At 36.2% G+C, this 12,846-nt stretch overlaps 1 protein-coding gene across 9 annotated transcripts in view; it reads right to left on the reverse strand.

Moving 5' to 3' along the window:
* adcy2b (adenylate cyclase 2b (brain)) overlaps window positions 1-12,846 on the reverse strand; it is a 167,750-nt gene that overhangs the window by 125,772 nt on the left and 29,132 nt on the right. For all 9 annotated transcript variants that reach the window (XR_012394611.1, XR_012394614.1, XR_002456106.3 and 6 more), the window contains exon 2: window positions 4,731-4,928. Coding sequence is in view for 2 of the 9 variants with exons in the window: in XM_005170038.5 (XP_005170095.1) it covers window positions 4,731-4,928 (198 nt within the window). In the remaining 7 variants the exon portion in view is untranslated. The remainder of the gene's footprint in view (window positions 1-4,730; window positions 4,929-12,846) is intronic.

The following is a 12,846-nucleotide window of genomic DNA, read 5'->3' on the forward strand; positions in this document are numbered from 1 at the left end:
AAGCAAAAATACAAAAGATCCAAGCAAAAACGCAAAACAAAAAGACAAACAAAAGCAAAGTAAAATACAAAAGTCATATACAAAGTCATATGATATTAATACATTACAAATTTGGCCCACTAATTAATATGTTACCAATAACCTCACTTCTAACAGTGACATCTCTTTCCAGATCAGTGGGCTTATTTACGACTCATAGCTTAAAATGGATGTCATGTAAGTGCCACCCAGCTCTTACTGGAGTAGTTCCTGATGAAATGCTGCCGTCTTTTGATCCGGAGCCAGTTTGTGTCGTATATGCATATCACATCGTTTCCAGATCACCAAGCCCATGCGAGTTATTAAGTTATTAAGTCATGTCGAGCAAACAGCCCGGATGACTCACCGCAAGCTACATTTACTCCCGCACCAAACAGCCAATCTCTACTCCTACAGCCGCAGTAATATCATAACTCAAGAGCTGTTTACAAAAGCTCAACAAAACCACTGCTGTTTTTGGCCATCTTGCTAAATGGCGATTGGCTGAATGCAAATCATTGAGCAAAAAGCAGAAATAAAGTACGCGAACAAGGCTGCTTCATACCTGATTTGCTTCATAGATGCAGAGGTGGACAGAAATAGTGCCAACTGTCATAATTACTCTAAGACATGCATTTACGTTGAGACTGTGTCACAGTCATTAGCCAGACTCATGTGTTAAGCGGAGTTCAATGAACTAATGAATGATTCAGTGCGCGGAACAGCTCGCATGCTAAAATTCATGAATTACTGTGCAAATGACTGGGGGAAAATGACACCGGCGTAGTGAATATCTGCATGATTGTGGAGCGCTTTTCATCCAAGCAATTTACCTGAACATCTACATATATTTTGCACTGATGCAACTTGTGGTTTATGCATGACGAATGCTACATTCTGAGCGCTTCAGTGTGATAAGAAGGGAAATTACAGAGTGATAGTGATAGAGGTTGAAGGCAGACACTGAAAAAAACAAGTGTACTAATACAGAGAGCTTTTTTGGGGTAAACGAGTATATGAAATGCCAATTATAAAGCAGGATTTAAGTTAAAGGCTGATGAAACATGAAAAATGTTATATTCTTTAAGGAATAATTCACCCAAAAAATGTACTCATCCTTTACTTGTTCAAACCTGTTTGAGTTTCCTTCTTCTGCTTAAGGGTGCTTTCACATCTGTAGTTCGCTTCATTTGGTCCGGACCAAGAGCAATAAATGATACATTGTTGCATTTTCTGCCGTCTTTGGGTTGTTTTCACACCACACTGCTGGCTTTGGTCCGAACCAGTTGAAAAGAACTAAAATGCAGTCAAGTGACAAAATCCACATCTCTCACTGGCCAGATGTTGTTGAACTGACATAGTTCCTAAACTGCTTATGGATTGGTCAGAATTCACGACAAACTATACATTTCAAGAATGAAGCGTGGCCGCAGCTGGAAAACAATATTTTAATGCATCGCACGTCACTTCAGGAGGAGGCGTGAATTAATTTAGCGAAACTGCGACATGGTCATCTTGCGGAAATATTACCAAAGATCCATCAGGTAATGTTTTTCCCTCTCTCTGTTGGTAAAGCGCTGTCAACAAAAATTTTTCCTCCATATTTTTTACCTCCATAATGCACTGCGCATCAGCCTACCCGCTCCAGGGTTCGTTTGAAACCGTCCCGAGACCACCTCTTCAAGCAGGTACGCTTTTTTGGTCCGCTTTTGGTGCGCACTCGAGTATGATTGCTGCATTTACACCTGCCCAAACGAACCGCACCAAGGGGTAAAACGAACTCTAGTGAGATTCAACCAAACTAAATAAGGCAGGTGTAAAAGCACCCTAACACAAAGGAGAATACAGTATCCTGAAGTATGTTGGGAAAAACAGCCATTGATTTCATAGCATTTATTGTTTCTACCATAGATTTTATCCAACATTCTTTAAAATATCTTCCCAGCAGACACAAAGCAATAAGACGTTAATATTACGTTAGATTTAGGTTGCCAGCTACTGAAGACAATTTAATTTTGATATCCAATAACAACGTGAAATGATGTTGATATTTTGTTGATTTTAGGTTGGGTTAGAAAGTGACCAAAATCCAATGTGGAGCCAACACCTTAATCCAACGTCACATTGATGTCAATTTCTGACATTTATTCGTCAGGTATGGTAACCAAAATCCAACGTCTGATAGACGTCCTAGTGGAAATTTCTACACAATGTCAAGCTGTAACATGAACACACTTTGATATTTTGTTGTTAGGTTGTGTTGGAAAGTGACCAAAATCCAACATTGCGCCAACATCTTAAACCAGCGTCATATTGACGTCAAATACTGACATTTATCCGTGTGGTATGACAACCAAAATCCAACGTCTGATAGAGGTCATATTGGTGACATCTACACACATCAAGCTGTAACATCGTTGGACGTTGATATGTAGTTGTTTTTTGGTTGCATTGGAAAGTAACCTAAATGTCTGTCAGACGTTGGACACTGACATTGGCCTGACGTTGGGTTCTGACGTCAAACAAATTTTCATTTACAAACAAAATGCAGTGTCCCATGACATTGGGGTACAATTTCAATTGGACGTCAACTCTTTTGTCACGATCACTAGCGATCCAGCCAGTGCAGATCACTGGTAAACACCCAGTATTGCATAGAACTACAAATCCGCCATTAAATGGACAACAAGATCCGGTCATGCACCACTTACACACCTGGCCTAGATCCCCATGATTGCAGACAGACACAGCTGAAGCTATTCATGAACCAAGTGCTATTTTTACAGAACACATACCCACACTTCAAGGCTAAGTCTTGCTATCTGTTTCTGTGACATTACAACGTGTTTTCCTTGCCTTGTCTTGCTGGTTTTGACCCTCCCTTTGATTTGTTTTTTTATTGTTTATCTCTGTCTGCTGCCTGCCTTCTGACCACTCGCCTGCTATTTTTGACTATGAATCTGGATTTGCCTGTATACGTCTGTTTGGCCCTGTGTTGACCGTTGCTTGCCTGGCGTTTTGCTAAATAAACCTGCATTTGGATCCACACTCCCTTGTCCAGTGTCACTTCACATCACAAACAAACAATATCATATTAGCTTTTATATTAGTTTATTTAAATCATCCAATCATAGCTGTTATCCTTCATAAATCTGACAAATTAGCTTGTTTAGACCGATCTGCATTCATTCAAAATGAACTTTTTTAACACCTTAAAATCTTTAATCAAAATAATTAATATTTGCTGATATAAGCGATCATTACTTTAAACAAATAGCTAATAATAAAATTGCATTTTTCTTTACTACATATAGTATGTAAGAAAGCATGAGCCAAAGCCTGGATTGAGTCTAGAAGTACCTGGATTCTGAAGTGAGCATTCAATAGACATTTTGCTATCCCATGAGGCCATGGGAGAAGATTTATGAATATGAATAAAGAATCTGGTAGTTCATGTGATAATGACAATATGGTGGATATATATCTGGATTTCCTTCACACTACTCAAATTCAATATAAATGGAAATAAATACTTTTTAATGGTAGTAAAGTAAATTCAAATTCAAATGTAGAACCTATACAGACATGTACTTTTGGTTAATGAAAGGGCTCCTAATTTAACCCTTTTACAAGATGTAAGATAAGCCTTTGGTGTCTCCAGAATGTGTCTGTAAAGTTTCAGCTCAAAATAATATTCAGCTTATTTATAATACAATGCAGATATTGACTATTTGAGCTCTGAGGACAGTGTAGCCATTTTTGTAGCTTGTGCCTTTAAATGTAAATGAGCTGGTTCTCCCCTCCCACTGTTCCCACATGCGTGTCTGCTTCTTATGTGTTACACCAGATAAACAGCAGTCAGTGACAGAGACAGACATGTATGAAGCAGAAATCCAGCTCATTAGTCAAAAATACCAATTAAGTTTATTTGATGAATTTCTGGTGGAGTTTATTCAAGCCTTTCTAAAATGATAAGGCACACAAAAAAGCCATTACAACATTTGCAGTACACACATACATGACTTTACTGACACTATGCTGCTATGGTGATTCTAGTGGTTAGGAATTACATGGTAATTTTACAGTCTTTGTTTTATTTCAAAGACACTGTTTAAAAAAATGTGTAAAACTAATTATTAAAGTGATCACAAAGAGTTTGAACAGATCTTTTAATCCCAGTTTCTTTGCAAATCCTATTTTGTGGACATGTTTATATGCATTACTACGGAGACATGTTAAAACGCATGTCAATCAATTTGAGGGGGGGGAGGGGGAAACCCCATTCCTATGTCACGTTATGATCGGCCTCAAAATCACTAGTATTTGGATTCTATTTATTGTCAGGAAATTTAATAAAGAGACTTGTTTTGTTTATTGCACTCTAATATGACAGTGAATACATTATACTCACACACAGTTCTGTCAAAATAGCTTCCAAAAGTTGATTTTGAATCATATGTGCCCTTGAAAAGTAGTGGTTTGATTGCCTGATCAAAATCCATCATTCTTAGCTTGAAAATATGACGTGTATGTTTGCACTCTGTCACTGACAACATATAAATAGGACATTTCTACTGGCAAAATCAGACACTGGCATTCTCAGTGTGACAATAAGGCAAATTATAGATTGATAGCCATAGAGGTCGAAGGCGGACAATGAAAAAAAATAAAATAACTGGAGAGCTATGAAAGTGCTGTCACTCAAGTCTCACCTGGTCCCACGGACAGATGATCCCACCGAAAAACATGAAGAGGTAACCCATGGCAACCAGACAGCCCCAGATGAGCAGGGAGAAGAGGCGAAGGAGCTTTTTGAAGACAGACTCGATGCAGACAAGAATGAAGATGGCCAAAAAAATGGCCAGTGTTGTAGGCACAGTCATGATGAAGGCCATGTGTTCCTCCATGTCCTGTTGGAACATAAAGACAGGTTCATGGTTCAGTCATTTATGCATTGACAATCTGCTATAGAAGTGGACGGACTATTGCGATGAAAAAGACGGATAAAAGAGACACATTTAGAGCAGGGTTTTCATTTGATATGGAAAAAAAGAACTGAAAGGATTTTCTGTGTGATTCAATGGCAAAACAAACTCTGACCTTCACCTCAGACTTTCTGGACCAAAGTTCAGTCTATAATGTCTGCTCAAACTTTTCCATTAACATAATGTGGTCTAAATGTATGTTGATGTGATAATAGTGTTTCACTGCTGAATTATTAATTAATATGGACAATTAACATTTGAAAAAAAACCTTCGCACTTAAACTCTTATCGCAAATATCATTATATAAAATTGGGTTTGTGCTCTCAAAACGTTATCAAATCAATTAACGCACTTCAAAGTCAACATGAAACAACCCATTTTACATCTATAATGTTGCATATTTTTCAGTGTGTAATGCGAACATAAGGCAGGATTTATGTTTACGGCTCATAAAATGTGAGAATTTCATACAAGCTTTTTAAAACGTTATATATAGAATTGTTTTAAAGACACAATATCATAAGAGCACTCATCTATTATATCAACATGCAAAACTGTTACCCAATCACCAAACCAAAGTCAAGTGTTTCATAGAGAGGGTCAAAACAGAGAAGAAAACACCCTGTTAGTTATAAATCTTTTTTTTTTTTTTTATCATGACAACACTATGAACTTGCATTATCATACTAATATGATGATTTAAGGCTTGTTTTTGCTTTTTTTGCCAATAATATTTTTGTAGAAACTGTGACTTCTTTTAGGTCTCTTCGTGAAAAACTGAAAAAAAGGTACAACAGTTATTTGAAATACACTTTAACTTCATAAATGTCTGTGCCGAAGGCTTCAATGTCTGCTGTAGGCAACATTTACTGTAACATTTTAATTGAAATAAAACATTTATTTCTGCTTATTTCAAATAAGACAGTAGGATATACAGTTTAAAAAAAGCTTATATGAATTAAAATAAAAAACATATGGGTTCTAAAATGACATGAAAAACCGTAAATGAGCCTAATAGTATTGTATGTCTAAAATCACAGTATTTGAAAAGCTGTATCCAGATGACCTACTTAACCTACTTTTGGCAATATTCTAAAGTGTGCACTTATGAGGCCATGGGACATAATTTTTGAGTGGGATCTAAGACTGATAAGCCATGTAACAAAAAAAAAAAAATATGGTGATTATTCATTAACTTGTTAATGAAGTATGCACCCTTTTTCCAAGACTGTTATGACGAGTATAAAGGTCATCATAATCCTAAATCCATTAAAGTATTTAATATTTAGCTTTTTTTTTAATGCATGTACATGTATATGTATTTATTTACATATGTATTATAACATATTTGCATCAATTTACCAAAAATGAATTAGCACTTGTGCGAGGTGTTTCTAAAGCAGCCTGTATGGGGGCAGGACGGTAAATTTGACATTGTTCTATCTTCTGGTTGCCGTTATCAGTCTCACACAATTTTTTCATTTTTCTGAAAGTCTTAATTACATCTTTGTAGTGTTTTTTTTTATTATTTCAGCAAATGGGATTGTAAAAAAAATATTTGTTGTACTCATTCACTGCACTCTAAGTTACTATGATGACCTCTGCTGCTGAGAAACTCGCAAATGTGAAAAGAGTCCATAATCAAATGTAGTACCTACTCAAACAGAATGTGATTTTGGATTATTTTTGGATAGAGTCATGGTCAATTAAGGATGATTTGCTTGGTTGAAATTCATGATTCAAAAGCTAAAAACAGAATTATCAGGTCCGAAGCCAGCCCGGTGAAAGTGGTGGATCTTTTTTCAGTTATTTACCTTTATTTTCTATTTACAGTAATTATGAGGTTTAATTGGGTTGCAATTTAGTGACATTTTAAGCACTATTTTTTGCAGAACTAACTTGCTGAGTGGTCATCATAACCACAATTTTCTAAAAGATTTACAGTACATCAATTATCATTTACGTCAAATACATCACATACATCAATTACATCAAATATCATTTACAACCACCTAACCCTGCCCTGGCTACAGGTCTGTATAATGTCAAATATGTATGATTGCATCAAACACTTAGTATATTTAAACATTGTATTCAATCTCTTATACATTTGATTTAATGTAGTTAATTAGTACTCTCACTGCCCAATCTCTCCTGCTATTAATGCATTTATATGAAAAATAAACCATGTAAATGTTTTGAATAATCTTACTGATAAATGTGGTGATTTGAATGATGCTTGTGGATTCACTTTGATGAGTGCCGCTCCAGCAAGTAAGCACTTCAGATGATTAAGTGTGTCAAAATGACTACTTTCAAACTTTAAAGGATTTATACATCCAAACATGTAAATTTCAAAATGTTCATACCTTAATGGGTATTTTTGGGGTCTTTTTAGGGAACAATTCACCCAAAAATTAAAATTACTCCATAATTTACTCCATAAACCCTCATTCCATCCATGTATAACTTTTGCATTTTTCACATTTTTTCCAGCTCTCTAATACTGTATAAAAATGTTGAGAAGCTTTCAAAAACATGTACATCTGTTGGCTAACTAACCTATATACCATCAGGGGGTTAACAAATTTCCTATAAATGTTTTTGTATCAGCACTATTTCAATTCTTTTAATTATAACTCCAACCACTGATTTCTGGTGGTGGCCGAATGCATGTTATGCTTGACTGACGTATACAATCATATGGTGCATAAAGTTAGACACATTCATAGATGAAGCTCTGGAAATAGACATGCCTCATGGGAACAACTTACCAGACTGTTAAGCACAGAAGATGATGACGAATAAGAAAACTTGTTGGTTTTACTGTACGACATTTAACAGTATAAAACTCTTACAATGTTGCATACATGTGTCTAACCATCTAATGTCACACGTTGAATGTATCAGTCAAACATAACTTGATTGGAGTTTATAATTTAAAGATTAGAAATATCTCTTTTACAAAAACACACTGATCTGCTTCATAAGATATGCTTAAACTCCTGGCGGTGTATGGGTTAGTCTGACGATGGAATTTGGAAGCTACAAAATAAAAGCCTCTATCCAATTACATACAAGACCCAGGATATAATTTTAAAGGTGCTGCATGTGTGTATAAGTTTTTGACTTTTCTAAAGCATAAAAATACCATAATATGTCTGCAGATGTTTAAGTAGCATGCTAAATTAACATTCTTGTTTAGCTAAAAAACAATGCTAAAGTCAGATATTCTACTTAAAAAAGTGTGTTTTATGCAGGAACGTCTGTCTTTGTTTTGGTCTAACTCACCCAATGCCAGTTTAGCCAATTATATTTAACACCCCTGGTTACCTGGGTGGAAAACAGCGTACTTCATTTATTCAGTCAGGAAGGCTAAAGTGTGCATCCGTGACTGAATACAACCATCTGTGAACAGTAGCAGACTGCAAAATGAGACAAGGATTCAGAGTTACAAGAGGTGGTTAATAATTAAGAAATATAAATATTACGAAAGTAAATATTAGGTGAGCAGGTTACATTGTAACACTATGTACTAATAACACGCTACTTGACAAGATATGAAGTGATAACAAATTGGCTGTTTGCACCAGACGAAGCATGACATCCATTTAAACACAGCTATACAAAAACACAGAATAGTGCACTCACTGCACTACAATGAAATGTTAAGGTTTATAATCTAATTAATACAATAAACCTCTTTAAACATGCTAAATTACTGATATGTGTTGGCTTGCATTGAGTAACAGCTCTAAAGTTCAATTACGAATGGGTTATTTTATTTTCAAGATCTGATGCGTACTATCTGCAGCTGCTTTCAGTAGTATGGCAATAAATGTCATGTAAAATGGCGTTCAAACTCACATTATTAGCATTTAACACAAAATAAAGCACATGATGTGTACCTGAGGTGATCATTGTCAGTTTATCATGTTGTTCAGCAGAAAGAAATAGAAGCTGTTTCTAAAATATTAATTTCAGGTGTTGGTTAGGAACTCCTTGTAATATGGAAAATATTCCTTCTGTCGCGTGACGATGCTTTTATTTAGAACACGACTTAATCAGTCCTGATGTTGTCAATCTGGCAACCTGCGTTTGAGTGCGTTTTAAACCAGGAGTGCAATACATAGTTCAACCACTGGGTGTCAAACTTACATACGTTACCTATAAACTACTCAAACTGGGTTCATCTGACAAAAAAAGTATATAAACCGAATATTGTTTGAATGTAAATAAGTTAGGCGGTAAGTGTCATTTTTGGGTGAACTATACCTTTAAGCTTTAGAGAAATCTCTAATAAACTAAAATTGAATTGGTCTGAAACAACATGAGGACAAAATGTGCATTTTTTGTGAATTACATCTTATAAATACAGTAAGCTGACTCTGGGATAAAACTAGCTGGATACGCCTTCAAAAATCAAAGACTAAACAAACCAGCATTTGTATTATCCTCAGAACACCCTTTTTATACGCCCACATTCACAATGCAGCATTCACTTAATCCAAATTGTGACATTAAACATTAAACCAAACTGTGACATCAAGCGAACCCTGGTGCACACTAACAGGTGAATGTCTCCTGTGAATGTCATCTTAATTTTATGAAGACTATGACAAGAAATCATAGCCAATATGAAATATTTGCATATCACAGTGACCTTCGACGAAGTCACATTCTACCTGGTCACGCTTCAGCAATTCTGTTTGGCTGCGAGTGTGCGAGGAACTCGGTCTAGACTTACAGTCACAGCTCAAAGTAACACACTCACAGACTGTTCATCTACTGCAGACAGAGACAGAAATAGACAGCGCTGCAGCAGGAGGGTACAGTCAGAGGGGAGAATTTTAATAACTACATTATAGCTACATTATCTATGCAGATTTATTGGAGATGACTCATGACATATGCCATGGAGCTTTTATTGCGATTTGAATTGAGCAAAAACGACTTCATCCTTGGGCCATTATTAAAGCTTCTCTACAAAAGAAAAAGAAAAAAAAAAACTGAGATTACAACCATGTATTTCTACTCTGTAATTATTTATTGGAGGTGCGTACGGCTCATAGTGGAGCTGTAGATGCGGGTAATGTGGTGTTGCATCATGGATTCTGATGACTGTGTGTGTGTGTTTTGTGAATGATGAGAGAACACTGAGCTGGCAAACTCACAGTAATATAATGCCTGTACCACAGTATGAGTCACCAGCCATTAGAGGAGACACCCCAGGGAGAACTACGAATTCAAGGGAACTCTGGCACGCAGACTGAATCTCAATGAACTCTGGGGGAACACACCCTTTTCGTCTCCATTAGCCACAGACAGACAGACAAGAGCACTCACCTATTTCACATATATATTTATTAGAAAATATAAGTGATGCTTGATCATTTCGAAGATATATAGAAAGTGTGAATGTTTCTGTCAATAGCATTGCAAAGGTAACATTTATTTGTACTCTAAATCCCATTAATTCACATTTTAGGTAATTATTTTCGATCAAATAATTTTTTTTTGTAAAATACCTAAAATAAGATGTGTGGTGTGCACCAGAATACTGTCATGTTTAGGTGCCCTATCATACAGCCGGCGCGATGTGGCGCAAGGCGCGACGCAATTGTTGTTTGCTAGTATCAGCTTGCCGCAAGAGGCATTTTGAGCCACGCTGTTTAAAAAGCAAATGCATTTGCGCTTATATATTCGCCCATAGGTGTTCTAGTATAAAAAGGGAGGCCTTTTGAGGCGCATTGTTGGCGCGTTGCTATTTTTTGAGACTAATAGTCTGTTCTTTAGACCAGAACAAAGCCGATCTATTGTCCAGCACAGAGCGTGTTAGTTGTGTGCCTTGCTTACACACTGCTTAATACACTCCTGATATAGAGCAATACGCAAAAATCTTTAAATGTGAAAAAGAATATATATATACATACATATATATATATATATATATATATATATATATATATAGAGAGAGAGAGAGAGGATATAATAAGGGTATATGTAGGATATAAATATAAAGAATTAAAATACTACAAAACATATTATTTTCTAGCCTACATATAATATAAAAACCACGCCCTTAATGTGTTTGCGCCCTGCGCTTTGCACTTTGCGCAAGGATCTTCAAAATAGAGCCCAGAGTGTTCAGCAAAGTTTTGTTTTTTGCTTTTTGACAGGTCAACTTAAGCACAATATGTAAACAATTTTTCATCAAAATATCCCCAAAACACTAGAACAGTGTTAAATATTTTGCTCACTTGTACTTAATTTGTCAGAATGTTTCAAAGAACTTTTAAATTTTAACTAGTGACATGAACCATGTCTTGTGTGCCAAGCTATTGACGTCTTACACCCTCGATTTCCGGGTTTGGTTTAATAAAAAACCAGGAAACACTGAAGTTGCTTTAACATGTTTTGTGTTTTAATAGACTGCACAGAGCAGCATCATAACAGTCTTTAAATGTATTTAGTATGATAAAAAGTGACCATGACCAGAAGAACCTGATGTGGTCAACTGTGGCATGATAAAAACTGTTGCTTTCGTGCCACATCCTGATCCTGTTTCTTCAGCAATTGTTTCAGCATTCTCATTTTACCTTGACAGCTTTCAGCATTACACTGCTTCATCCTACCATGATAATATGTTTTGAATACTTTTAGGATTTAATGAAGACCATAACTCCTATGATTCCACACTCAGCCAAGACATCACAAAAATAAACCTTTGTTACATGTTGTGCCTTTACTGACAGTTGCGTTTTAAAGGGCAACCACTTGTGTGTGAGTAAATAGTGAGAAAAGTTTCATTTAGGCCACGGCTGCTCTTTTTTTAGGTCAACTATGCCTTTAAAAGATAAGTTATTGATCAATGCTGTTGATAATAAATACTGTGCAGCTCTATTGCTGTGCTCACTTTGTGCAAATTTTAAAGCAGCAACTCTTCAGAGTCTCGTGCAATTGTTTATTTAGACTCATATACAGTGGAGAAATTAAGTATTAAACACGTCATGTTTATCCTGGGAATAATATTTCTAAAGGAGCTGTTGACATGAAAGCAAACCAGATTTTGGTAAAAACCCAAACAATACAAACTTAAAAAAAAAAAAAATAGCTATGTGTATCAACAATGGAATGACACACAAAGAACTGAACTGAGCAGCGTACGCGTGCGTCTGAGCTCCAGCAGTCAGCGGTTGCTTTGAGCACAAAACCCCAGAGAGCAGTGCATATCAGACAGTTTATCAAGGATGTACTGCTGAATCGCGTCTCAATATAGTTAATAGTCTCACTAACAAGTCTAATGTGATATTTAATTAATCTTGCTTCTATTTAACAACACTTTAATCTTTATGAATCTATCAGGTAACGTGTCACTGTGTCAATACACTGCTTCAATCTTTCACTTTCACGCTTGTACTAGCGAAAACCTCAGATACTGTTGGTTGGTTCCTCTTGGTTGTGCACCTTTTTTATTAACCAAGTTTGTTGATGCCATTATAAGGACATAGATCACTCTGCAGGGTTTCCTCTAGGATCTTTTCCAGCTGTGGCGGCAGGTCTTTTAGACAAATCTACCAAACCCCTATGGCTTCATTTCAATGACAAATTGAGAAATGTCATGAGCGCAGTATTACAAATCGAGATAGCATTTACGCGCAATACGAGTGTGCTTGTGCGCCAATTTACTCTGCTTGTGCACAAAACCTCTTACACGCCCCCTCAAATATACGCTGCTCAAGCACAGATCCTCGTGCGCTCTCAATTAAACGCTGCTGAAATGCGATTTAGTGCGTTTATGTAGTGAGTATGTCTCTAACATTTATTAGATTTGCTAGGAAT

The sequence above is a fragment of the Danio rerio genome, chromosome 19 (genome assembly GCF_049306965.1).
Source record: "Danio rerio strain Tuebingen ecotype United States chromosome 19, GRCz12tu, whole genome shotgun sequence".
Taxonomy (NCBI): domain Eukaryota; kingdom Metazoa; phylum Chordata; class Actinopteri; order Cypriniformes; family Danionidae; genus Danio; species Danio rerio.